The 26,862-nt window shown below is 40.8% G+C and overlaps 2 protein-coding genes and 1 pseudogene across 2 annotated transcripts; 2 read left to right on the top strand and 1 right to left on the bottom strand.

Moving 5' to 3' along the window:
* The first annotated feature begins 437 nt into the window (after positions 1-437).
* On the top strand, positions 438-20,302 carry LOC137257674 (uncharacterized). The gene is made up of 4 exons (XM_067795035.1): positions 438-744; positions 928-2,489; positions 17,041-17,332; positions 17,758-20,302. Exons 1-4 carry the CDS (start codon positions 453-455, stop codon positions 19,395-19,397), a joined length of 3,786 nt encoding a protein of 1,261 aa, XP_067651136.1. The 5' UTR covers positions 438-452; the 3' UTR covers positions 19,398-20,302.
* LOC137258611 (tripartite motif-containing protein 3-like) lies at positions 9,759-11,777 on the top strand (annotated as a pseudogene).
* Positions 20,303-23,649: 3,347 nt separating the features above from the next.
* LOC137257460 (uncharacterized) lies at positions 23,650-24,868 on the bottom strand. The gene is made up of 2 exons (XM_067794790.1): positions 24,788-24,868; positions 23,650-24,375 (listed from the first exon to the last, which is right to left on the bottom strand). The coding sequence occupies exons 1-2, from the start codon at positions 24,866-24,868 to the stop codon at positions 23,650-23,652; spliced, it is 807 nt and encodes a 268-aa protein (XP_067650891.1).
* Positions 24,869-26,862: the final 1,994 nt, after the last annotated feature.

The raw sequence follows: 26,862 nt of genomic DNA, 5'->3' as shown, positions 1-26,862 counted from the left end.
ATAAAAGATACAGTCATCTACCGATGATATGTCGAAGTAACGGTTGACTCGAAGTGAAAACATGGCACCTCCATGCTATATTTTTATCATATACGAGTGTCGAACATCGGAAAACTTGCAGTGTTTACCTACCTTGATCCCTCCGACATCGACACAACGGTGTTTAACTGTATATCATCGTGTACTTATCTTGGTCTCTTTGGCATCAACACAACGGTGTTCAGCCGTATATCATCGTGTACTTATCTTGGTCTCTTTGGCATCAACACAACGGTGTTCAGCTGTATATCATCGTGTACTTATCTTGGTCTCTTTGGCATCAACACAACGGTGTTCAGCTGTATATCATCGTGTACTAATCTTGGTCTCTTTGGCATCAACACAACGGTGTTCAGCTGTATATCATAGTGTACTTACCTACACATTGCATCTATCTAGTTGTATCCTTCCAGATGGCGACCTCCCTGAAGCTGACCGAACACTTCCTGACGTGTATAATATGTACAGAGGTGTTTGTCGACCCATGCACACTTGTGTGTTATCACACATTCTGTCGGAAATGTGTCATCAACTACACCAAAACCAGACCAGAAGCCATCAATGCCAAGTCGCTCATGTGCCCTTTCTGCAGCAAAATGACGAAAGTCTCTGATCCTGGCAAACCAGTGGAGAAATGGGCAGATGACGTCAAGCCAAGTTTTGTCATGCAGGGACTTTTGGATTCGTTTGGTCCAGAATCCAAGGGTATGTATATAGTTGCTTTGTGAGTGCGTGCGTGCGTGCGTGCGTGCGTGCATGTATGGATGTGTTAATTTTGGTAAATGGTATGCGACAGGCACTATCAGGTTGTGTTTGGAAGTTTAAAAGTTGTAACGGCGTGTTTCATTTGTGTAAACAATACTTCCTAAATGTATCAATGCTTTTCAGATACAACATTCTGTGTATACTGTAAAGAGGGAGGGGAGACAACTCCAGCTGGTGCTTGGTGTTCTGTCTGTGATGACGCACTATGCGAGAAATGTGTCAGAGTGCATAGTCGCATCCCAGCTACACGTCACCATGACGTCACTGACCTGAGTGGGGAGGTCAAGGTCAAAAGAAGACGAAAGGTCATGTGCACGGAACACAAGGAGGAATGTATGGAGTTTCTATGTAAGGACTGCAAGAAAACCGTTTGTCAGAAATGTTGCATCATTTATCACAGGAAATGTAATTCTGTTGCCACAATCGAATCACAGATCGAGACCATGAGAAATGAACTCCAGAAGACGACAAAGACACTATCAAAGAAGCGCAGAGACACAAAATCCAAAACTAATAAACTAAAATCGACAGTAAATATAGAAAGGTTTCGGTACGCACAAATGGAAGAAGACATCATGTCTGTAACACAGGAAGCCATACAACAAATCACGTTTAAGGGAAAACAACTTCTGGATAATCTCAAAGAGATGTCACACACCCACATCGGACAACTGAAAGCTTGCATAAAATCAAGGCAGTTGTCAGTACAGATGTACCAGCAACAGACGGAGTTGATAGACCAGGCTCTACAATCTGAGTGTGACATGGATGTATATGAGATGTATCAGGGCTGTGATGCAGGTGGTGTGGAGGCTGTTGGGGACACAGACGATGGAGGAATAGTCAGGGTCACATACAGAAATGACACTGAGAAGCTGAGTAAAGCGCTGGAGGGTCTACAGCTGGGTGTAATAGAAGTACTGTATGATGGTGATGTGGACCTGGCTGCTGATCCTGTACTACAGGACACCATTAACGTCAGAGTACCAGAAGAATGTAATGCAGCACAGATAGCTAACTTGGCAGTGATGATGGTGGATGGTACAGATACAGTTGTGATCACAGATCCTGTGAACGAAAGTGTGAAGTCATTTTACACAAGGAACAATCGGTCATGTCACAGTAGGCTAAGTCTAACGAACTTTCCGTATGGTCTTACTAAACTGACACACAAGCAGGTGGCTGTAACAGTTCCACGTAAAAACCAGATTGTAACAGTAGGCGTCAACCCGGACCTGGAACTGCTGTCAACCATCACAACCAGCAAGCAGTACTGGGATGCAACATGTCTGAACCCGTCAACACTCGCAGCAAGCTCCTTGGTCCCGCCCTGTGTAGATATACTGGGTATGAAAGGAAACGTGCTGAAGTCATTCAATCCTCATGACAATGGTAAGATCTTTTGGTATCCCACTAACCTTTGCACAACTAAGACGGGACACATCCTATTGTCTGACAGGGCATCAAAGGGTGTCGCGTGTCTGACCCCCGAGGGTGAGATTGTGTTCCACTACAGACCTACTGGAGACACAGCACTGATGGACCCACGTGGCATCACAAGTACCTGCAGGGGTGACATCCTGGTAACAGACTCCTCTCTACACAGAGTCATCCATCTGACTGAGGCAGGAGACTTTGTAAGAAACTTACTGACAGATGAGGACGGTATTCACGATCCCGTAGGAGTTGATATAGATGGGCGTGGTCGGATGTATGTTGGTCTGTATAATCCCGGAATGGTAAAGATATACACGTTTTGTTTTGTTTGATTGGCATTATTAGAAGCTGGTAAGTGATAAGAGGGTAAGATTCTTTATGGATAACAACTTCTTTATTGCATATGATGCGACGTTTCCGTATGGATCCGTATACCGTTGTCAAGCAAGAGTGGAGTAATACATCATAGAACAGACTTATATACATGGAACCTCCCGGCCCATAAACATCAGAATCAAAGAACACTTATCATCTACAACCAAATCAGATCGGAAATCTGCTATATCCGACCACATCATCAAATGTCCCAATCACAGCATAATTTGGGACAGTGTAGAGCTATTATCCAAAAACCACAAGGACTTCACCCAAAGAAAACTGGCAGAAGCAGTCCAAATCAGGAGACACAAGGACTCAATCAACAGAGATCAGGGATATCTCATCCCAACTGCATACAATGAACTCATAAAAATAACAGATTAGAGCTCACCAGCCACCATTACTCATTACCCTATCAGCCATGCATACTTTGTCACAGCTACAGCCACTATTGTCTTCCTCTTATTGTCTCATCATTACTACCACCCATTGTTGTTGTTGTTGTTGTTGTTGTTGTTAATCCCCCACCATTGATTCATACCTACATGTTGTTATTACTTTATCCCTGTCCATGTATATAAGTCTGTTCTGTGATGTATTACTCCACTCTTGCTTGACAACGGTACAAGGATCCATACCGAAACGTCGCATCATATGCAATAAAGAAGTTGTTATCCATAAAGAATCTTACCCTCTTATAAGATATACACGTGTTGACAATGGACATGGTCGAAGTAATTGTCCACCTGGAACAGCATGGATGGGTCTGGGGTATGTCCGCCCATCTACAGGTATTGCACGGACAATATACTAGTACTAAAAACTCAAACGTACACATTTAAAACTTTAATCCATAGAAAAACATTAGTCATCTCAATGCTACTGTCGTACCCATTTGACAGATCAGCATAATGACATCCCCAAATAAAACTTGCATTAATTCTTCAACAAGTCAGATTTACATGCCTTTTGAATTATCAGTTTTCTAAATATATCTTCTTCAAATAGTTAATGTACCATAAAACGAAACGCCCGCGAATTAAAAATGTGTTCGCTAAAGCCACAAATAACGGCCATTGATGCTTCAGTTACTTCATGTCTAGATGTACCAAGTTGATATTTCGTTCATAATGAAATTATTTTTTCATATTTTTATCAATAGTTTTGTTCTTTGGTGAAGGGAAAGCACATAAGTTTTCCAGTTTCTAATTAGCAGTAACTTTCGGTTCAATTAGTTATGAACAAAAAAACGCTCAATGTTACATCGCCGATTGGATGAATAGGAACCGCAACGGCGGTAAACAAACAACTCCACATCCACACCATAGAGCATGACTGGCACAGGTGGAGGTTAAATATGCACGAGTTGGAGAACTTGCATTAATAAATTTTCTAAATTGGTTCAAATTACCGTAAAATCCCAAATAAATAATAAAATGAACTGTTAAAACACTTCCAACTGGTCACTGTTAGCTTTTGTCTACTGCCCGCAGATGTCACTTTTTCACCTGTTGTATATTTCCCTCTCTCAATATTGTCGCCTCGGTGTTTTTTTTTTATAATATATGTTTTATAATTTATCTCATGACACTTTTATGACGTAATATAAAATGACAAACCAGATCCAAAATAATTTCGTTGTAATGATGTTATAAAGATTTCGCGATCTCAGTGTTTGATTTTCTCTTGTCATATTCAAATGAAAATAATATATCAAACAATTGTAGAGTGAGACATTCTTCAGCTTTCGCCAGGGTGTACATACGAAATTCTTGTAAAGGTTTTCTTATGCATGACACGACACGTTGGAAGAAACGTAATGGTGTCATTTGAATAAAATATGTCATGACGTCGAAAATACAGTTTACAACGAACATTTTCGATTTTTTTGAGACATGTTTTTTTTTCCTCGCTTAGATAATCAGTGATACAAATATCCGAATTTGCAGTGAGTTAAATATGAGGTATTGGACATAAGAGTCGGTTTGCACTCATTTCAACATTTATACAGACTGCCAACATGAAACGTTTTCCTGTCAATCAAGTAATTCATGTTCGTTTTCCTATCTAGTACTAATTTGCCATATATGTTTTTCATTTGTCTCATGTTTAATGACACACCAATTGTTTGAAATCATCCATCCTCTTTCCATTGCCTTTTGTTGAAATCAGTTAATCAGGATAAAGGTTAACTCGTCTATTTTTTGTGGTGTGGATGCAATTACCTTTTTCTTTACTGACAATCCTCAATATGATTCCGATTTTTTCAGTAAGACGTTTGTCATAATAGGCGATTAATATGTCTCTGATCGCCCCTCTCTTTACTTGAATGATGGCACATCATTTCACCCTGATGTTGCTCATAATATCAATCACTGGTTACCCATATCCAGACTCGATTACTGACCGGCCACAGTTATACAGCGTGAATGTGTCTGATTGCGCCGTCAAACAACATTCACGAAAACAAGTGCAATTTATGGAGTATATTTATATACTTATATATTTGTATATATTATATTTATATAATTTAAATAGTCTGATCATCAATCGTCTTTGTCCTTTTGTATTAGGTGTGAGTTTAGTCAAACAGTGGTATAGCTACAAGCCTACAACTAATGCCGATACAAATACCCCGCTTTACACCACTTTTAACAATATTCCAGCATCATCATCACGGGGTTTACCAGAAATGGGTTTCATACAGATGTAGGGAATCGAACCTGGGTCTTCGGCCCGACGAGCGAACGCTTTGACCACTAGGCTACCCCACTGTCCTGAGAGTTAAGGAGGAAGCTGACTTTTATATAGCTCTAAATGTGACAATGCAGATGATAATTTCCATATTAAGTATAAAAGTACAGTCAAATTTGACTAGTGTAGTCACTGGTCTATATCAAATGGAAATGTGAATTTAACAGCATAAGATAATATAATCATATTCATATGTACAGATCTGTATATTTAATACATAAAGATTTATATGAACTTTATTGTCCATGGGACACCCTTGCCTTTCCTGTTATTTTCTTGCTTCTAGTACAAACTGTAATTTACTTATGCAAATAACATGGGCAAAGGTTCTTCAGTTGGAGGAGAACGCGTGTCTGATCCTATTCATATTTTTTGCCAATAAAACTTGTTTAAAACATGGCGGTGTCAGTTCCTGATGTTTGTGCCTGGAGAATCTAACCTTACCAGCCCAGATCATGAAGAAAACGTCTCTGAGCCAAGACTGAAGGAGCAAAGTAGTCTCACAGTGCCTGACTCACACAAGTTATCTCCCTTCTACTTTGTCATTTCTGTGTTTGACAGTGGTGAACAATGATTTGATCGTTTACCTTTTTCTTTGAAGCAACCCTTTTAGCCTTCCAAACAATATGAATTCTCTGTTTAAAACAGATTTTGTAAATATTGCATTTTTGTACTCCAGTATCTCTGCTTATTAGAACATAATCCAGTACCATACAAATGAAACAAGTCAACGTCCTCGAAAGTATCTATCTTTTACTTGAGTAAAGTAAAAGCAGAAATGTGAAAGAATCGAGAGGTCCTTGACGATTTGTTAGTAGCGCATTTAACTACGCTAGTTATTAGACTACGCTAGGTATTAGACTACGCTAGTTATTAAACTACGCTAGTTATTAGACTACGCTAGTTATTAAACTACGCTAGTTATTAGACTACGCTAGTTATTAGACTACGCTAGGTATTAAACAACGCTAGTTATTAAACTACGCTAGTTATTAGACTACGCTAGTTATTAAACTACGCTAGTTATTAGACTACGCTATAGCTAGTTATTATATTTCTAGAAACACAGCGCCAACAGTTACAGTGTCAACAAAAGTTCCTTCTACCTAGTGCCCCAACCACTCAGGTTAACATGTAAATGTGTTCAAACTGAGACATTAGTTTTGTTCAGCCTCGACAGTATCAGGTACACGTTTTCACGAATCCATTATCCTGCTTAACTGTATCCAATTTTACATGTACCTGTAAAAAGGTTCTAAAGTTCTTTGCTAATTGTCTTTCATACTTTACGAGCAACCGCATCAAATGATCGTCCCGGATGTTCATTCTGCATGTTTTGGACATCCGATTAGGAAGTAAATTGTTTGTCAAAACACGGTGAACGTCTTCATGACATCTTCCTAGCAAGTCCATATCTGACACCACCATTCAGGTCTGAAGGGAGCAGAATGTATAAAGACTCTCCCCTGTCAGTCGCCTCTTCAAGGACACCACTTCAGATCCCTTGGAACGAAACTTAACACCATTTAAAATCGTGTTTTCCAGGTAAAGTTGATACGGATTCAATTTATAGATAGGAATCAACTTTCACGTACATCTAACAAAAGCACGGTATCAGATACATCCCTAATAAAGATGTACTTTGCTCAAAGGTGGAAATGAAACGTTTGCTGTCGTTTGTCTTTATAGTATAGATTTCATAAAAGTCTGGATGAATATATATAGGTATGTGTGTTCAATGAAATATGAAATGTCAGTGGAAAGGAATCAACACTTCTAACGATCATCGATAGTATGTTGAAGGGAAAATATGCGAACATTATATGTACTGATTACTGAAAATCAGTAATGACACCAGGTGTTCGCGAGAAAGGACAGATGTGGTGAACGTAATAAGAGTATCAAGACAGACAGTTATGTCACATCTGGTCCCTTCCGCTGGAAGGGAGGCGACTCTCTCTGCCACACCCACACACCCGGAAAACAGATGAGAGGGACTGCTTGGTCGAGGTAGGTTGCTACAGACACTCTCGCTGTCATTAATATAACTCACCACCCACCCAGCCTCCTCTCTCTCTCTCTCTCTCTCTCTCTCTCACACACACACACACACACACACACACATACACACACACATGGAGCTAATACGCCTCACCACGACATACCTGACACACCATCATATCACAGTCCCTGGACACACGCAGGCCCTATAAACGTACACGATGTATGTGTGTCCTTGTTAGCAATCTTCTCTCTTTGTCACAGCTACGACCTAGTTTCATATTGCAATCACATTAAACACATAGAGATAAGGGCTGTAACAAGAAAATAGTGTACTAGTGGTATTGAATCAAAAATCAAGTAATCAATACCGTAATTATAACTTTCAAAATGTAATTCATTGCATATCTTTACTTGACTTGTTGGTAAAATCTAAACTGTTGTGCTTTGTCTACTTTCGTTGTGGAAATGATTTGATGTCATCCAGGTCATGTGATACACACCCGATTACGCTGTGCCATAGGTTCATATGCTTACACTATTTAGGAAACTTTGTTGCAAGACATTATCAGAGCGACAAAGTGGTTTCAACGCTATTTTACTATCTACATATATGAGCTTTAGAAAAGTGGTAAAACAGGGAAAAGACAAACAAATTATTTGGAATGAAAAAAAAATAATATCAACTGAACTTCATATAGCAGTAACGAAATATAAAGAAAAGTCAATTATAACATCTGCAACGACAATCATAATCAATATCAGTTGGTAAGCACATCAGGAAACATTACTCAAACTGAAGTCATATTGTTTCACCTCCTAAATGTAACTCTAAATTTCATGGCTGCACATTGATCTGTTTGGGAGGAATTATATAAGTTTGTGAAAAAAAATCATACTTTATTATCAAAGGTAAAATACTTTACGGATGACCTTTATTTATTTGAAGACCGCCGCCATATTGATGGCATATTACTGAATGCGGTTAAACTCACTCACGTCTGTATTATGTCATGATCCAGCTCTTTGGTATAGAGTCTTAAACCTATCCAAAGCTAGCACGCCTATCCATACTAAAGCATCATCCATAAAATAAATATCTTACATGTCTTATTCTTTAGATTGTTAGAGGGAAATATACACATGTATTACAATTACGTAATTCCCAGCACGAAGGGCTCAGTCCAAATGTTCCTATTAATATTCCTTCTGTTTTTTCTAATCAGACAAAATGGAACATTGCTACGATTGCCTCAGCGAAAGAAATATGTTTCACGAAGCCTACAGAAAATTGGAGGTCATTAATAAAATTATGTTGCCCGTGGTAACATCAGGAAAAAACGAAATGTTTCAAGTACACAAGTTCAATCAACACAATCACACTGAAATCAATATGAACAGTACAGGTTTTCATTTCCTGTTTACACGTGCACCTTCTGTTCACAACAGTGCCATTGCCTCCCCTTATTATTGGATAGTAAACATCGTCTTTATACAGACAGAACGGCACTGCAGAAGAGCCTTCACTTATGACACAAGGGCAAATCTGACATGTTAATCACAACATGCAGGCACTTTCGGTTCACTTACCCACGCGTCCCGAAGAACCGTGATACGCTTGTCTGAACAAAACAAATGCCTTTGAACAACCTCATATTGACACGACAGAAAGTAGGTAGATACAAGAAGGTATTGAACTTGGTGAGAGGACCAAACCTATAATGTCCCTAAAACAAATTATAAACAAAAACATTCTCAAACAATTTCAACAGTTCCGGTTTCCATTCCTTTCGTGTTGACCAACATCTTCTTGAGAGAATTCTCTTCCAGAATTTCTGATCTTGCAACTTTCACTATCTGACCCATAGCCCTATACCCGAATGAAAAGCGCTTTCGGGGTGTGTTTGTATGTGAAGGTCACTTTTAGTGACATCATCTTTTATTCGATGATAATAATATGAGTGAGTGTGTCGTTACGCAGCTTTTAGTAATATATAAGAAATATATCCAGCACACAGGAAGACACCAGAAACGGGCTTCACAAGTTGTACAAATGTGGAAAAATCGAACCTGGGTATTCGACGTGGATGCTTTAACCACAAGGCTACTCCACCTTGACCAGAAGTCAAAGCTTGGAACATTCGTATTAAACATTTATCATTTTCGATTGTGTCGAACCTCAGATAACTTTCAGGATATATCTTGGCACCTCTGACTTCGACAGAACGGTGTTCAACCGTATATCATCAGGTCCGCATCAACACAATGGTGTGAAACTGTATACCATCGTCGTGTACTTATCGTGGTCCCTCTGACTTCGACACAACGGTTTTCAATAGTATATCACCTAACACATTACATTCTGCCTTGTTATATCCTTCCAGATGGCAACCTCCCATAAGCTGACCGAACACTTCCTGACGTGTATAACATGTACAGAGGTTTTTGTCGATCCTTGTACACTTGTGTGTTATCACACGTTCTGTCGGAATTGTGTCATCAACTACACCAAAACCAGACCAGAAGCCATCAATGCCCAGTCTCTTATCTGCCCTTTCTGCAGCAAGATGACGAAGGTCTCTGATCCTGAGAAACCAGTGGAGGAATGGGCAGAAGCCAAGTTTTGTCATGCAAGGACTTTTGGACTCGTTTGGTCCAGAATCCAAAGGTAGACAGACAGACAGACAGACAGACAGACAGACAGATAGATAGATAGATAGATGGGAGACAACTCCAGATATTGTGAAAATTCGCTGTGTAACGTCGTGTTTCATTTGTGGAAAAATACTTTCTAACTGTTCCAATGTTTTCAGATGCAACCTTCTGCGCATGCAGTAAAGACGAAGCGGAGACAACTCCAGCAGCTGTTTGGTGCTCTGTCTGTGATGACGCACTATGTGAGAAATGTGTCAGAGTGCACAGTCTCATCTCAGCTACATGTCACCATGACGTCACTGACTTGAATGGGGAGGTCAAGGTCAAAAGAAGACGAAAGGTCATGTGCAAAGAACACAAGGAGGAATGCGTGGAGTTTGTATGTAACGATTGCGAGAAGGCGGTTTGTCATAAATGCTACATCATTTATCACAGGAAGTGTGATTCCGTTGTCACAATCGAGTCACAGATCGAGACCATGAGAAAAGAACTCATTTAGACGAAAAAGACTTTATCAAAGAAACAAGAAGACACAGAATCCAAAATTAATGAACTGAAACTGACTGTACCTAAAGAAATGTCTCGGTACGCACAAATGGAAGAAGACATCATATCTGTAACACAGGAAGCCATAAAACAAATCACGTTTAAGGGAGAGCAACTTCTGGATAATCTCAAAGAGATGTCAGACACCCACATCGGACAACTGAAAGCTTGCATAAAGTCAAGGGAGTTGCCAGTACAGATGTACCAACAACAGACGGAGTTGATTGACCAGACTCTACAATCTGAGTGTGACATGAGTGTATATGAGATGTATCAGGGCTGTGATGCAGGTGGTGTGGAGGCTGTTGGGGACACAGACGATGGAGGAATAGTCAGGGTCACATTCAGACATGACATTGATAAATTGCGTGAAGCCCTGGGTGATCTACAGCTGGGTATCCTGGTACAAAACACCATTACCGTCAGAGTAGCGGGAGACCACCTTGAAGCAATGATCAATGACTTGACCGTGATGATGGTGGACGGTACAGATACAGTTGTGGTCACAGATCGTGGGAACGAAAGCGTTAAGTCGTTTTACACCAGGAACAATCAACCATGTCACAGTAGGCTAGGGCTGAGGAATTATCCGTATGGTCTTACTAAGTTGGCGCACAACCAGCTGGCTGTGACAGTTCCAGCTGAAAACCAGATTGTAACAGTAGGTGTCGATCCAGACTTGGAACTTCTGTCAACCATCACAACCAACAAACAGTATTGGGATACAACATGTCTGAACCCGTCAACACATGCAGTAAGCTCCTCGTCTCCTCCCTGTGTTGATATCTTAAATATGGCAGGAAACGTGTTGAAGTCATTCAGTCCACAAAATGGTAGCAAGAGCTTTTCGTATCCGTCCTACCTTTGTACTACAAGGACAGGACACATCTTGGTGCCTGCACGGGGATCTAAATGTGTCGTGTGTCTGACCTCCGAGGGTGAGATTGCGTTCCACTACAGACCTACTGGAGACAGCACTGGAGGATCCTCAGAGCATCTCAAGTACTTGCAGAGGTGACATTCTGGTTACAGACTTCTCTCGACACAGAGTTATCCATCTGACTGAGGCAGGGGAGTTTGTAAGAAACTTACTGACAGATCAGGACGGTATTGTATTCGCACGGGGAGTTGATGTGGATAGGGATGATCAGATATATGTTGGTCTGTATTATCAAGGTGTTGTAAAAGTGTATATGCGTTGACAGCGTTCTTGACCGCAGTGTTTATCCACGTTGAATAGCGTTGATGGAGGTGGTACATGCTTATGTCTGTCCGTCTACAGTGAATGAGTATTGTTTACATCATTCTGGCAGGATTAAGCAATTTCACTGCGCGGAGGGTAGAGGGGGTGGGATATCAAAATAGGCATCACTCATTGTAGCCATGTGAGGGATCTTGGATCTCCTGCGTTACGATGCTTTAAGTTTTGGACTTTTCCACCGTCCAGCACCATCTGCGTATATTACACGGACTGCTTCTGAACACTCAAGCATACACTTTACGACATTAATCAATAGAGAAACAATTTATTTGTCTATTTTGTACGTGTTATGAACGCAAGCACTGCTGAAACTGTCCTTCATTGAGACTCCCGAAAACAGCTTGTTAGTCGTAAAAGCCGATCAAACTGAAATGTCAATATCTTTCTCTATTAATACATGGCGCTGCTCGTAACACCAGTCATTGATTCGATTACTGACCGGCAACCGTGATACAGTGTGGATGTGTCTGATTGCGGCCTCAAACAACAGTCACGTAGTCGCTTAAACAAATGCCGTTTGTGGCCTGTAGTCTGAACATCAGTTGTCTTTGTCCTTCTGTATTTGTCATGTGTTTAGTTAAATATGCTGAGTGTGGTATGATCGCAACTCATGGGATAAAAACGTCAGCTTAATTAGCACGGCTGGAAACAACATTGGCAAGGTAGGTCAGGTAGCTATGGAAGTAAGTACAGTGAAGACAATGTATTTAGACTATCAATATTACTGCAACATCACGAAGGGGAGCAGAAAATGGGGTTAAAACATCGTACAGTTGCTGAGAATCTAAACAGGGTCGTTGGGGTGACGTGCGAATGCTTTAATCACTGGTCTACCCCTACTGTCCTGAGACTTGAAGGAGCAGCTGAATGCTTATGTACTTGTAAATGTAAAAATACATATCAAAGTTGCAGTGTGCATTGTAAAAATCTGTACATCATTTGCCAGAAATGTAAGTAGTACATGAAAATTCAATATCAAATGTAAATAAACACTTAACAGCACAAGATGATATAAACATTTTGAACTATGTCCAGATGTATATCTGCATCATACATAGAGATTTCTATTAACTATATTGTCCTGCCGGGCTCCATCATGGTGCCTTTTGTTCTTCTTTTGATTTATATTGTTCACGTATAGAGCACCAGGGCACCAGTTCTGCAGTTATCGAAAGCTGTTGACTAGCACTGAAATAGAATACCACACATACTATCTTATATAACTGAGCATAATTGAATTTAATCAAAGACCGCATGGGTGTTATTAAAGGTACACACCAAATCCTGGAATGTAATGGATAAAACGAGCGAGAATGGTATAATTCGTACTCGCATCACTTCAGAGGCATCGTTTGATGCCAGACGCAAGTCTAACTGGGCTACTAAACACGCAAGGCCGACTTATTGGCTCAAATTGACGCATAGGTAGTTCATTCCTCAGTTAAATTGTGTCGGACAAAGACGATTTGGTATAATTAGTACATTTGCATCTATAGTCTGATAATTTCATTATTCCTAAGATTGTGGTCACTGTTAACAGCAACATTCCCCGGAGCAAGGTGACAAAGATAGCCAGGAACCATATGGTTTACCATTTTGTAAAATAATGTTGATTTAGAAATTTTTGTATATATATTGTTATGAATCTCAAAACGTCAAGTTATGCAGCATTGTTAATTAATGTATTATAAAAATGTTGTTATAATGTATCTTCTTAACCTTTTAACCCTTAAAAAGTTACAACTGTATATTGCTCCCCCTGTCCAGTATTCCACCTTCCAATACAATCTATAGTTGGTACATCAAAGGCAAGACGGTTATCAACGCACAGGAATGCCCAATTTTAACTATCCTCAAACACATGTTCCTTTTGGTGTTAAGGAAAATAGTTGTGAACTTCCTATAAATTGAATACTGACCGTCAGTAATGACACCAGGTGTTCGCAGAAAGGGCAGACATGATGAACGCAATGGCGCTGTCAACTGTCTCGGTTTTTTTCCGCTTTACCAATTCCTTCGGCAGTCTGCTCAAAGGGAGGCAACTCTTTCGGTAGTCAGGTGACACAGACAGTTTGGTCGAGGTAGGTTTTCGCAGACTTTCTGTGCGTCAGTAATGATTTCGCCTGTCAGACCATGACACATCCGTCCTGTGACACCTTTATATCACACCCCTTCCTCACTCAGATCTAACAAAACTACACTCAAAGTATGTGTGAAGTTGTTTGGAATTGTTCTCTCCTTGTCAATGCTTCGACCTTGTTTCATATTACCAGACTGCAATACAAGGGACACACAGATATCCGTGTTGTAACAGGTAATTAGTGTGGCGGACTCATCACAGTGTTTACAAAGTCACAGCACAATAACTTCTTCATTCACTTACTATGTAGTGTATATGATATATCGTGTAACTCAGTATATGTGTAGGTAGCCTAGTGGTTAAAGCGTTCGCTCGTCACGCCGAAGACCTGGGTTCGATTGCGCTCATGGGTACAATGCGTGAAGCCCATTTTCAGTGCCCCCCACCCCTCCTAATATTGCCGGAATCGTGTTAAAAGCTGCGTAAAACCATATGCACACTCACTCACTCGCTCAGGATTTTATAATACTATGGATGACAACATTTTTATTGTTTCAGACTGAGACGTTAGATTTATTCAGCCTCGACTGTATCAGGTACATGTTGCATCTAATTTTACACATACATGTACTTGTAAAAAGGTTCGAGAGTTCTTTGCAAATAGTCTTTCATACTTTACGTGCTACTGCATCAAATGATCGTCCCATGTGTTCATTCTGCGTGTTTTGGAAGTTCCATTATGAAGTAAATTGTTTGTCAAAACATAGTTAACGTCATGACTTTGACATCTTCCTGGCAAACCCTTATCTGATACCACCATTCAGGTCTGAAGGGGGCGGAATGTGTAGACTCTCCCCTGTCCGTCGCCTCTTCAAGGACACCACTGCAGGGCAGAGGTCCTTTGGAACGAAACTTAACACCAGTCAAGATCGTCTTTTCCGGGTAAAGCTGATAAAGATTTAATTTATAGATTGAATTCAACATTCATATCCCCCTAATAAAAGATGTGCTTTACTGAAAGGTGGAAATGAAACGTTTGCTGTCGTTTGTCTTATTGTATGGATTTCATTTTAGTCTGGATATATATAGGATATATAGGTATGTGTGTTCAATGAAATATGAAATGTTAGTACTAACTATCATCCATAACATGGTGAAGGGAAAACAGCTGCAAACTTCATATGTACTGATTACTGAAAATCAGTAATGACACCAGGTGTTCGCGAGAAAGGACAGATGTGGTGAACGTAACAGGAGTATCAAGACAGCCAGTTATGTCACATCTGGTCCCTTCCGCTGGAAGGGAGGCGACTCTCTCTACCATACCCACACACCCGGAAACTATGGACTATGGACTGCTCGGTGGAGGTGGGTCTCTCTCTCTCTCTCTCTCTCTCTCTCTCTCTCTCTCTCTCTCTCTCTCTCTCTCTCTCTCTCTCTCTCTCTCTCTCTCTCTCTCTCTCTCTCTCTCTCTCTCTCTCACACACACACACACACACACAAACATACGTGGAGCTAATACGCCTCACCACGACATACCTGACACACCATCATATCACAGTCCCTGGACACGCAGGCCCTATAAACGTACACGATGTATGTGTGTCCTTGTTAGCAATCTCTCTCCTTGTCACTGCTACGACCTAGTTTCATATTACAATCAACCGTTTATTCTGAATGAAAAAAAACATATCAAATGAACCTGACATAGCAGCAAGGAAATATGGAAAAATCAATTATAACATTTGTAACAACATTCATGATTAATATCACTTTGTGAGAAATATGCACGTGTAATGCGTTTTGTTTCTTTAAAATTAAGTACATTAGTAAATATTACTCAAAATGGAGTCATATTGTTTCACCTCCTAAATCTAACTCTAAATTTCATTGCTGTACATTGATCTGTTAAAATTTTAAAAGTGTGTGAATAATAAGAAATGTATTATACTTTATTATCAAAGGCATGGTACTTTACGGATGACAATTTCATTATTATGACACTTGATCCGACGCTTCGGTATCGATTCTTAAAACGTTTTCAAACTAGCACAACTAGCCATACAAAAGCATCATACTATAATATAGAGCTTGTCATCCATAAAGTATTACATCTGTCTTATTATTTAGATTGTTAAAGGGATATGTATACCTGTTTTGCCATTTCGTTCAACCGCCATACTCTGTACCTTGTATTATAACAGAGGGGCTCATTCCTGACACATCTTGTTTCCCTGTCCCCTGATCAGAAAAATGTAACATTGTCACGATTGTCACCAAAAAAATACCTTTAACCTGAGATGAACCCTTGGTGAAATCAGGAAAGAACGAAATATCTCATGTACAATTTTCAGCTCAGTCAACACAATCATACTGAAATCAATATGGATAGTACAGTTTTCAGTTCATTTCCTGTTCTACAAGTGCATCCTCTTGTGGTAGTGGTGATGGTGATGATGATATAGTTTTGGGGCGACCCCACGCCCTGTAGATACGTACAGCGGTACGCTTGTCTCAACAACAAAAACCGTCTTCAACGTGAGATGAATTCGACAGAAAATAATAAAATAAATATACAAAATTTGACAGAATTTCTGATGCAACTTTCAACTTTCGCTATCTGAACAATAGCTTTGGTTAACATTACCCGTGTGTGAAGGCGCTTTTGGGTGTTCTTTTGTGTAAGTGAAGTTCACTATAAGAAACTTCAGCTATTTTTTGAGTCAAGAATAATTTCGTATTCAAAATAGTCAAAATATGTGAGTGAGTGTATCTTTACGCAGCTTTTAGCAAAATTTCAGAAACGCCGGGGGATACCAGAAATGGGACCGAAACCGAGTCTTAGGTGTGACGAGAATGCATTAACTGCAAGCCCCGTGTAAAACACTACTGATATGTAAAAGTTACAGCTGACTCGAAATGGAAACTGGACACCTTCGTGTTACATTGTATCGCTTTCGGTTGTGTTAAACCTTGCAGTGTTTACCTAGGTCCCTCTAGCTACGACACAATTGTGTTTAACTATATATTATTACCGTGTACATATCTTAGTCTCTCTAACTTCAACACAACGATGTTTAACTATATATCATCGGGCACTTACTCTGGTACCCCTAACTTCCAGATGGCGACCTCACAGAAACTGACCGAACACTTCCTGACGTGTATAATATGTACAGAGGTGTTTGTCGATCCCTGTACTCTTGTGTGTTATCACACATTCTGTCGGAAATGTGTCATCAACTTCACCAAAACCAGACCAGAAGCCATCAATGCCAAGTCTCTTATCTGCCCTTTCTGCAGCAAAATGACGAAAGTCTCTGACCCTGAGAAACCAGTGGAGGAATGGGCAGATGACGTCAAGCCAAGTTTTGTCATGCAGGGACTTTTGGACTCGTTTGGTCCAGAATCCAAGGGTATGTATGTATGTATGTATGTATGTGTGTGTGTGTGTGTGTGTGTGTGTGTGTGTGTGTGCGTGTCTGTCTGTCTGTCTGTCTGTCTGTATGCATGCATGCATGCATGCATGCATGTATGTATGTATGTATGTATGTGTGTATGTTTCTGCAATTCTGATCGAGTTGAAGCTGCACGAATGCTTTCATTTGTATTTGTGTCGTTTAGAAATAAGTGTATAATTATGTAATAAATCATACAATAGGACAGTGAAAGATTTGGAGTGTACGACGTATTTACATCATCAAAGAGTCTGAAATTATTGGATTTAATTCTGGCGGTAAGGTGTAACAATCGCCATCATGTGATCTTTGGGTATTATGAACACTGTTATTGATTCCATTTGTGTTAAGATATATTTCTTTAATATGACTATCCTTTCCAGATTCGAACTCCTGTGCATTCTGTAAAGAGGGAGCGGAGACAACTCCAGCTGCTGTTTGGTGCTCTGTCTGTGATGACGCACTGTGCGAGAAATGTGTCAGAGTGCACAGTCGCATCCCAGCTACACGTAACCATGACGTCACTGACCTGAGAAGGGAGGTCAAGGTCAAAAGAAGACGAAAGGTCATGTGCAAGGAACACAAGCAGGAATGGTTGGAGTTTCTGTGTGAGGATTGCGAGAAAACCATTTGTCAGAAATGTTGCATCATTTATCATAGGAAATGTGATTCCGTTGTCACAATCGAGTCACAGGTCGAGACCATGAGAACAGAACTCCAGATGAACAAAGAGGCGTTATCAAAGAAGCAAGAAGACACGACATCTAAAATGGATGATCTAAAATCGATATTAGGTAAAGAAACGTCTCGATACGCACAAATAGAAGAATACATCGTGTCTGTAACACAGGGAGCCATACAACAAATCACGTTTAAGGGAAAACAACTTCTGGATAATCTCAAAGAGATGTCAGACATCCATATGGGAAAACTGAAGGCACGCATAAAATCAAGAGACTTGTTAGTTCAGATGTACCAGCAACAGACTGAGCTGATAGACCAGGCCCTACAATCTGAGTGTGACATGGATGTGTATGAGATGTATCAGGGGTGTGATGCAGGTGGTGTGGAGTTTTTAGGGGACGCAGAGAATGGAAGAATAGTCAGGGTCACATTTAGACATGACATGGGTAAGCTGCGTAAAGCCCTGGATGATCTACAGCTGGGTACGATAGGTGTCCTGTATGATGGTGATGTGGACCTGGCTGCTGATCCTGTGCTGGAAGACATCATTAACGTCAGAGTAGCCGGAGACAAATTTGAACCAAGGATCAATGATTTAACCGTGATGGTGGTGGATGATACAGAAACAGTTGTGGTCACAGACTGCGAGAACACCAACGTGAAATCATTCTACACCCGAGACTATCAACCATGTCACAGTATGCTATGTCTGAGGAATTGTCCTGAAAGTTTGACAAGGCTGACAGACAACCAAGTGGCTGTAACAGTTCCAGTTAAAAACCAGATTGTAATAGTAGGTGTCAACCCAGACCTTGAACTTGTGTCAACCATTACAACTAGCAAAGCGTATTGGGGAATAGCATACCTGAACCCGTCAAGACTCGCAGCAAGCTCTTCGTCTCCTCCCTGTGTAGATATATTAAATATGACAGGAAACGTGATAATGTCACTCAGGTCACCTAAAAGCAGTAACACGATCTTTCAGGATCCGTCCTACCTTTGTACCACACGGACAGGACACATCCTGATGTCTGATTGGATGTCGAAATATGTCTCCTGTCTGACTCTCGAGGGTAAGATTATTTCCTTCTACAGACCTACTGGAGACACAGCACTGATGGAGCCACGTGGTATCACAAGTATCTGCAGGGGTGACATTTTGGTAACGGACTCCTCTCTACACAAAGTCATCCATCTGACTGAGAAAGGAGAGTTTGTTAGAAACTTACTGACGGATGAGGACGATATTGACACACCAGTAGTAGTTGATGTAGATGGGCGTGGCCGGATGTACGTTGGTCTGTATTATGAAGGTGTTGTAAAAGTGTACATGTGTTGACAGCGTTCATGACCGCAGTGCTTATCTACGGACGCTTTAACCTGTGTGGTTCCCGCTCCGGACCATCTACAGGTATTACACGGACTACTTGTGAGAACACAAACAAACATGTTTATAGCATTAATCAATAGACCCAATGAAATCGTCTATTTTGCACGTTGTATGAATGCTACTACATGCCCTTGCTCATAATATCAATTGCAATGGAAGCTGTCAAAACCGACATATGTCCAATCCGGCAACATGTAAACACTGGCATAAAAACTCAGTCCCGTCCGTGACTTATACATTTATCATCAGCTCTACAATCCGGCATATCATATAAACCGGATCACTTCTCCAGACTCGATTATTGACCAGACGTGGCAATACAGCATTTACATGTCTGACTGCGGTTTCAAGCAACATTTGCTTATTCACTAAAACAAATGCAGTTTAGGGCATATGGTCTAATCATTAGGCGTCTTTGTCCTCTTGTATTTGTCATGTGTTCAGTCAAACACGCAGACAGTGGTATGACTACAACTAATGCAGCTTAAAATGTCCCGCTGCTATTTTCGGTTTCTTTCATTGTTGTTAAACGCAGCACTCAGCAGATGTATGGCGGCAGTCTGTAAATAATCGAGTGTGGACCAGACAACCCAGCGATCAAAATCGCAACCACAGACCTACGCAATGTAGATAATGTACATGTGCCAACCAAGTATATGAGCCTGACCACCCGACCCTCGTTATGATGAACACAATTTACTGAAGGCCAGTTCAAGGGTCTGATTGCTAGGTCCTTTTGCCAGGGATTGCCATCACAAACAGATGCGACTGTGGTTAGTAATGTTTCTCACTAGTTATGACTTTTTAATTGTTTTATGTTTGCATTCCTGGTGATTAAAACGTATTTAAATTACCTACAACTAAGACGAAGTTACTGATCTATCGATTCTCTCTCTCTTTTATTTTAGTAAATCTAATACAGAAATGTGAAAATGGTCCTTGATCGTTTGATCTAGTGGTATACACAGATTGTGAGTCACTTCTTTCTAATGGTTAAACAGTCTACACAAATGACACTGAACACATTACCCTTAAATTACGTTTCAAATAATAATTATAATGATCTCTTGGCCAATGTTTTACCAGAGGTTCAACGACTACCACATCGAACAAATAGCATAATTCTGCTTTGACCGTATCACTATCCAATAGTCATGTCATTAACATGCCCGTGTTGCTGACAAAATGAAACATGTGCCACAAACGCACGAGAGGCCTGTTCATCTGAAAGAAAAGTCCCAGGGGAGCCTATGGAACCAGTCAAAATAGGATATAGCATAATGTTTGTCAGATGCGTCAACCACATCCAGTATTGATATCGATATTTTTGTATTTGCATTTCAGTAAACCTTGAACACAGTACATTGAAATCACACCAGAAGCAGAAAAGAGGGACAATAAGTACATTCGTGCATATCAGGATTACACCACGGCGGACATGTATCTGTTTTATGGTTAGGTCTGTAAGGATGCATCGAACTATCAATGGATTGCAATTGTTGAATCTCCAATAACAATCAGTGGTAGAAATGAAAACAGTATCGATGCATTGATAGTTTGTGTGACTGTAGATGGTTTAGTAATTTTAATGCGCAGCGCGCAAAAGAGAATGTTGGAATTTATGTTTAACTGTTTACTTGATCTGGGTTTCAAAGTTTTTGTCAGTCATTAGAAGAGACTGAAACTACTTCAACTTGTTTTATTTCATACAAACTGTACAGTCATTTTGGAAATGTCCTCAAATAAGACAGTTCAAGGAGGGAAAAATTCTATCGCTATTGCAATATGTATTTCCCATCAATAGTCACCCCTAGGTTTGGGTACTAGTAGTAGTGTTAGAAGACATTAATAGCATGTACGTATTTTCATGAAATCATTTTGTATTTGCTGTTAAACTGACAGAAAGTACTTCACGAGCAACATCTTTGGGGATCATCCAGCGTGTTCATCCTTAATTATTAAGTGAACTGTTTGTCAAAACCATGATGAACGTCTTCCTGTCTTGCTCATCATTCTGGCAGATAACGAAGGGATAAGCAAGGCCCTCGTCTGACACCACCTCCCAGGTCTGAAGGGGACGGGCCGTATGGAGACTCTTCCCTGTGAGTCGCCCCTCTGAAGTCACTACTTCAGGGTACAGGTCCTTTGGAACGAAACTAGCGGTATGGTACCGTTGTGAGATGTCCAGGTCTGGCAATACCTAACAGTATAATGTATGGTCTTCACGTTATTGTTGCCAGTAGCTCCTGTGTCTGAGGAAGATCGGGACTGGGTAGTCTCATACACTGACGATATGAGTGACTGAGTTATTTAGTTTTACGCCACACTCGGCAATATTACAGCTATATTGCGGTGGTCTATAAATAATCGAGTCCCCACCCGACAATCCAGTGATCAACAGCATGAGCATCGATCTGCGTAACTGGAACCGATGACATGTGCCAACCAAGTCAGCGAGCATCACCACCCGATCTCGTTAGCCGCTTCTTACGACAAGCATAGTCGCCGTTTATGGCAAACATGGGTTGCAGAAAGCCTATTCTACCCCGGGACCTTCACGGGTCCACTTGGCGATATGCATTTCATTGATGCGTCTTATGATGGACTGAAGTCCAGACATTTCACCACAAGCTCAGAAGTATTTCTATGTGCTGAATCGACTACAACAGAAATGTTTGTTCTGAGATAGAGACAGTGTTGTAAGACAATTATATTTTCAAAACGTTCTTTATTTTACTAGAATCTCTGCACTTCTACGTAGCTGTCGTAATTAGTAACTGAATTCTTTGGCAATGGACCATTTGACTGGCTAGCTTACAGGCAGCTACCGTATGGCAAGTGTGCGAGTGTGCGGTGTCACGATATACAAGCTTAATCTTTAATGTTAACTAGGTGAATGGCGCGTGCTTCTGGAACGGCAGGACATGCTTTCTCTTTAGCGAACATGTGGTGTCCGATGCTCCGATCATAAACATTTGACAGCTTTCACTGCTTTCTCTCCTCACTAACTGGAATCTGTTTATCATGAGTCAAGACCGGGGTTTCTTTAGCACTAATACCCCCCTTCACACCTGAGGTGGAATGAGCCGGAGTGCTGTCGGAATGAAAATTTCTGGCGATTCCTGGACATTTGAACTGAATTCTAAAACTTCTGAACTGAATTCTAAAACTGCACTCTGTAAGATGCCCGAATGTTTAGAATGTTCAAAACGTTCGAGGTATATTTGAAGTGGAAAAATATCGAACGGCATATGAGGTGCATTGGAACCTGATTCTAAGCATTCTTATTGCATTCTAAGTATTTGTTTTACTTCCATCGAACTGCATTTTAAGCTTTCTGAACATATTCGAGGAAAAATAGAAAAGACAAACCACTTCACAATCCTGTCAGAATGTTTCGTATGCGCCTCGAATGAGTCGGAATGTATTTTGATTACTGCTGGACTTCAGGTTGAATATGCTTCAAATGTATCTGAATATTTAGATTGAAGTTGGAACACAGCTCGAATGTACCTCGAATACGCCTGGAATACAGTCAGAATGTCCCGAATGCTCTCCAAATGACCCCTGACGTCATCTGAATGCTGTCGAATCGCACAAGAACGTGTCCACCTGTCACTGAAACGACTGATAGCATTTGGGACTCTCATTCCATAAAGCTTGAAGAAATTGTTTATTTTCACATTGTCTTCCGAATGCGGGTCAAAATTAGTACATATGTTTGTTCTGGCTGATTCTCATTGATTCCTGTCATTTCGAAAGAGGTGTGAAGGAGCCTTAAGCTTAACGTCTTCTTACTCATGTCCACTGACATGTAGAGAGTGATCAAAGGACTTTGTTGTTATAGGACAAAATGTTATGGATGTCGACTTCTTCTTTATTGTTTTTCTTGACGTTTCTGGGCTATGCCTTGCCCCTTGGTCAGGTGGATGCTAACTAACAGTTAAACAGGATATGTATACTAGTAATGTTCAAGAAGCCAGAGTGGTGATTTTAATTAAAACATAGCAGATGAAAAGAGACTTAAAATATACAAAAGCTGGTATGGCGTTGTTACAATGGATTAAGCAATAGAAACCATTTGACTGGTGTACAATAGTGTGGGGATGATAGTCTAGCAATATACAAAAGCTAGGATAAGGTACTAAGGGTGAGATGATGCTGTAACAGAGGATTAGCAGGTGATTGGTGAAGCCCACGTCTAATTGACTTCCCGGGCATTTGGTAGGTAAAACCCTTGGTCCCTGTTCCTCTGTGGAGCTAATCTTTTGATGTTGATAGCTTCTGAAATTTTTCGTCGCAGCCAATCATGGATGTTCGATGCTATGATGGGTGTTGCTTGCCAGTCAGTGGAGTGTGACGGATTGTTTAGATCTGATTTCTCTACTGAAGTTCTGTGCTCTTTCAGCCTAGTGTCAATGGGGCGAGATGTCTCTCCTACATAGCTGGCGCCGCAGTCACACATAGGCTTGTAGATGTAGCTCCTGGGCTTGTGGGTCGTCTTGGTTGGTGAACATCTGTCACTGGCTTTCAGAATGGTCCTCAGTGTTTTGTCAGACCTGAAGGTCACATCTATACCGGCAGTTTTCTTGAGCAGTCGACAGATGTGGTGGCTAATCTGACCTTGGTAGGGAATGTTAATTCTAACTGGGGATGGTCCAGGTTTTGGTTGGCATTCTTCTTGCTGTTGCAGGGAGGATGATATGTTTCTGTCTACAAGTTGTTTGGGATAGCCGTTGAGGTTTATGAATGTAGTTCTTAGATGGTCTATTTCAGTTTGAAGATGGTCAGAATCGCAGACGGATTTAGCTCGTCTGGTTGGGGTGGAGGCAATTGCACGTTTGATCTGGGGGTGATGGTTGGAGAGGTAGTGAATATACTGGTGGGTGTGGATGGATTTTCTGTAGGTAATGTTGTTGGGGGAGTTCTGCAAAGACACATCTAGGAATGGTAGTTTCTATTGGTCTTCTATTTCCATCGTGAACTGGATGCGCAGGTGCTGCTTGTTGAGATGCTTTCTCTTTAGCGAACACCTGATGTCAATGATTTTCTATGCTCCGATCATAAGCATTTGACAGGAGGATGGTCGGGATCTAGGATGGTGAAGATGTCATCCACCTTTCTGTACCAGGGGAGTGATTGGAAAGGGGATGTAGCCAAGGCTGTCTCTGCGAAGCTGGTCATGAAGATCTCGGTGATTGGCGGTGACAGAGGTGAACCTATGGGGAGCCCATGGATTTGCTGGTAGATGTTGTCTTGCCAGGTGAAGTAGGATGTCTGAAAGCAGCTAGAAACAAATTTGACAATGCTGTCTACTGCGAGTCTTTCCTCAAGGCTACTGATACAAGTGTCAAGTTTGGCACGGAGACTTCATCAAACGGAATGTTGGTGAACAGGTCCACAACGTTGTAGCTAACCATCGTGCCCGGTATGTGAGAGTCCGGTTCTTCACAAACGTAGCAGAATGTGAAACTGAATGTTTGTTCCAAGGTTGGATGTGGGTCATCCTGACTCGATCGGTTGATACTCATGCTATCTGCCACTGGTTATGTAGTCTACAAGTTTAATCAATTAAATCAGTCTGTTCACTGTTCAAGTGGACTCATCGTACGAAATAGAGACACTAAAAACAAAGACTGCGTTGCACAAGATAATGATTATTTTCCATTTAAATTTGATATGGATTTGCGCCGCTGGGCATTGAACGAACTGTATTTTCCTGTACATGTAAAGGGTGAAAAGTGTCCAGAAAACATGGCACCAGCAGGTGTCGCCATTACTGAATAACTCACAGATATGATTCAATATTCACATCATTGTAATACAAGCAAGTTACCTAAGTGTTGTTCAAACGTTTTCTCTCATTTATCATGGTAAGTAGGTAACTACTTTTTTGTTTAGTCTTTGAACAGAAGACATAAACATGAACGCTTACTTTTATGAGACTTCATGTTTTCGAAACTTGCGTTTCTTTTGCTGTTCAGTATATTTGGTAGACTATAAGTGAATGTAAATTGTAGGTATGACGAACGTAATGGGGGTAGCAACACAGTCGGTTATTTCACTGTATCAGTTTTCGTCTACATTCTGCTTGAAGGGAGGCAACTCTTTCTATCACACACACCCCGTAGTCAGGTGACACGGACAGCTTGGTCGAGGTAGGTTCTCACAGACACTCGCGGTAGGACATGACTGACACACACGCACATGCAGCTGATACGTCACAGAATGACACACCTGACACACCATTATATTGCACTCCCTGGTCACACACACTGAAGTAACAAAACCACACTCAATGTGTGCAAGTCCTTGTTTGTATTCCATCTCGCCTACTCGCATTTATGAGTATGTATGTATGTATGTATGTATGTATGTATGTATGTATGTATGTATGTATGTATGTATGTATGTATGTATGTATGTATGTATGTATGTATGTATGTATGTATGTATGTATGTATGTATGTATGTATGTATGTATGTATGTATGTATGTATGTATGTATGTATGTATGTATGTATGTATGTATGTATGTATGTATGTATGTATGTATGTATGTATGCAACAGCATGAGCATCGATCTGCGTAACTGGAACCGATGACATGTGCCAACCAAGTCAGCGAGCATCACCACCCGATCTCGTTAGCCGCTTCTTACGACAAGCATAGTCGCCGTTTATGGCAAACATGGGTTGCAGAAAGCCTATTCTACCCCGGGACCTTCACGGGTCCACTTGGCGATATGCATTTCATTGATGCGTCTTATGATGGACTGAAGTCCAGACATTTCACCACAAGCTCAGAAGTATTTCTATGTGCTGAATCGACTACAACAGAAATGTTTGTTCTGAGATAGAGACAATGTTGTAAGACAATTATATTTTCAAAACGTTCTTTATTTTACTAGAATCTCTGCACTTCTACGTAGCTGTCGTAATTAGTAACTGAATTCTTTGGCAATGGACCACTTGACTGGCTAGCTTACAGGCAGCTACCGTATGGCAAGTGTGCGAGTGTGCGGTGTCACGATATACAAGCTTAATCTTTAATGTTAACTAGGTGAATGGCGCGTGCTTCTGGAACGGCAGGACATGCTTTCTCTTTAGCGAACATGTGGTGTCCGATGCTCCGATCATAAACATTTGACAGCTTTCACTGCTTTCTCTCCTCACTAACTGGAATCTGTTTATCATGAGTCAAGACCGGGGTTTCTTTAGCACTAATACCCCCCTTCACACCTGAGGTGGAATGAGCCGGAGTGCTGTCGGAATGAAAATTTCTGGCGATTCCTGGACATTTGAACTGAATTCTAAAACTTCTGAACTGAATTCTAAAACTGCACTCTGTAAGATGCCCGAATGTTTAGAATGTTCAAAACGTTCGAGGTATAATTGAAGTGGAAAAATATCGA

Source organism: Haliotis asinina, chromosome 12 (assembly GCF_037392515.1).
Source record: "Haliotis asinina isolate JCU_RB_2024 chromosome 12, JCU_Hal_asi_v2, whole genome shotgun sequence".
NCBI lineage: Eukaryota > Metazoa > Mollusca > Gastropoda > Lepetellida > Haliotidae > Haliotis > Haliotis asinina.
Note: the sequence above shows the minus strand (reverse complement) of the source record. Positions and strands in the feature narration are given on the sequence as shown.

Excerpts from the sequence above, each read along its gene's own strand:
- LOC137257460 (XM_067794790.1), bottom strand. The coding sequence starts at position 24,868 with ATGGTTAGCTACAACGTTGTGGACCTGTTCACCAACATTCCGTTTGAT. Across the intron at positions 24,376-24,787 it reads CAAACTTGACACTTGTATCA|AACTCCCCCAACAACATTAC; the intron begins GTAGCCTTGAGG and ends GTGTCTTTGCAG.
- LOC137257674 (XM_067795035.1), top strand. The coding sequence starts at position 453 with ATGGCGACCTCCCTGAAGCTGACCGAACACTTCCTGACGTGTATAATA. Across the intron at positions 2,490-17,040 it reads GTATTCACGATCCCGTAGGA|ATGGCGACCTCACAGAAACT; the intron begins GTTGATATAGAT and ends CCTAACTTCCAG. Across the intron at positions 17,333-17,757 it reads GTTTGGTCCAGAATCCAAGG|ATTCGAACTCCTGTGCATTC; the intron begins GTATGTATGTAT and ends TATCCTTTCCAG.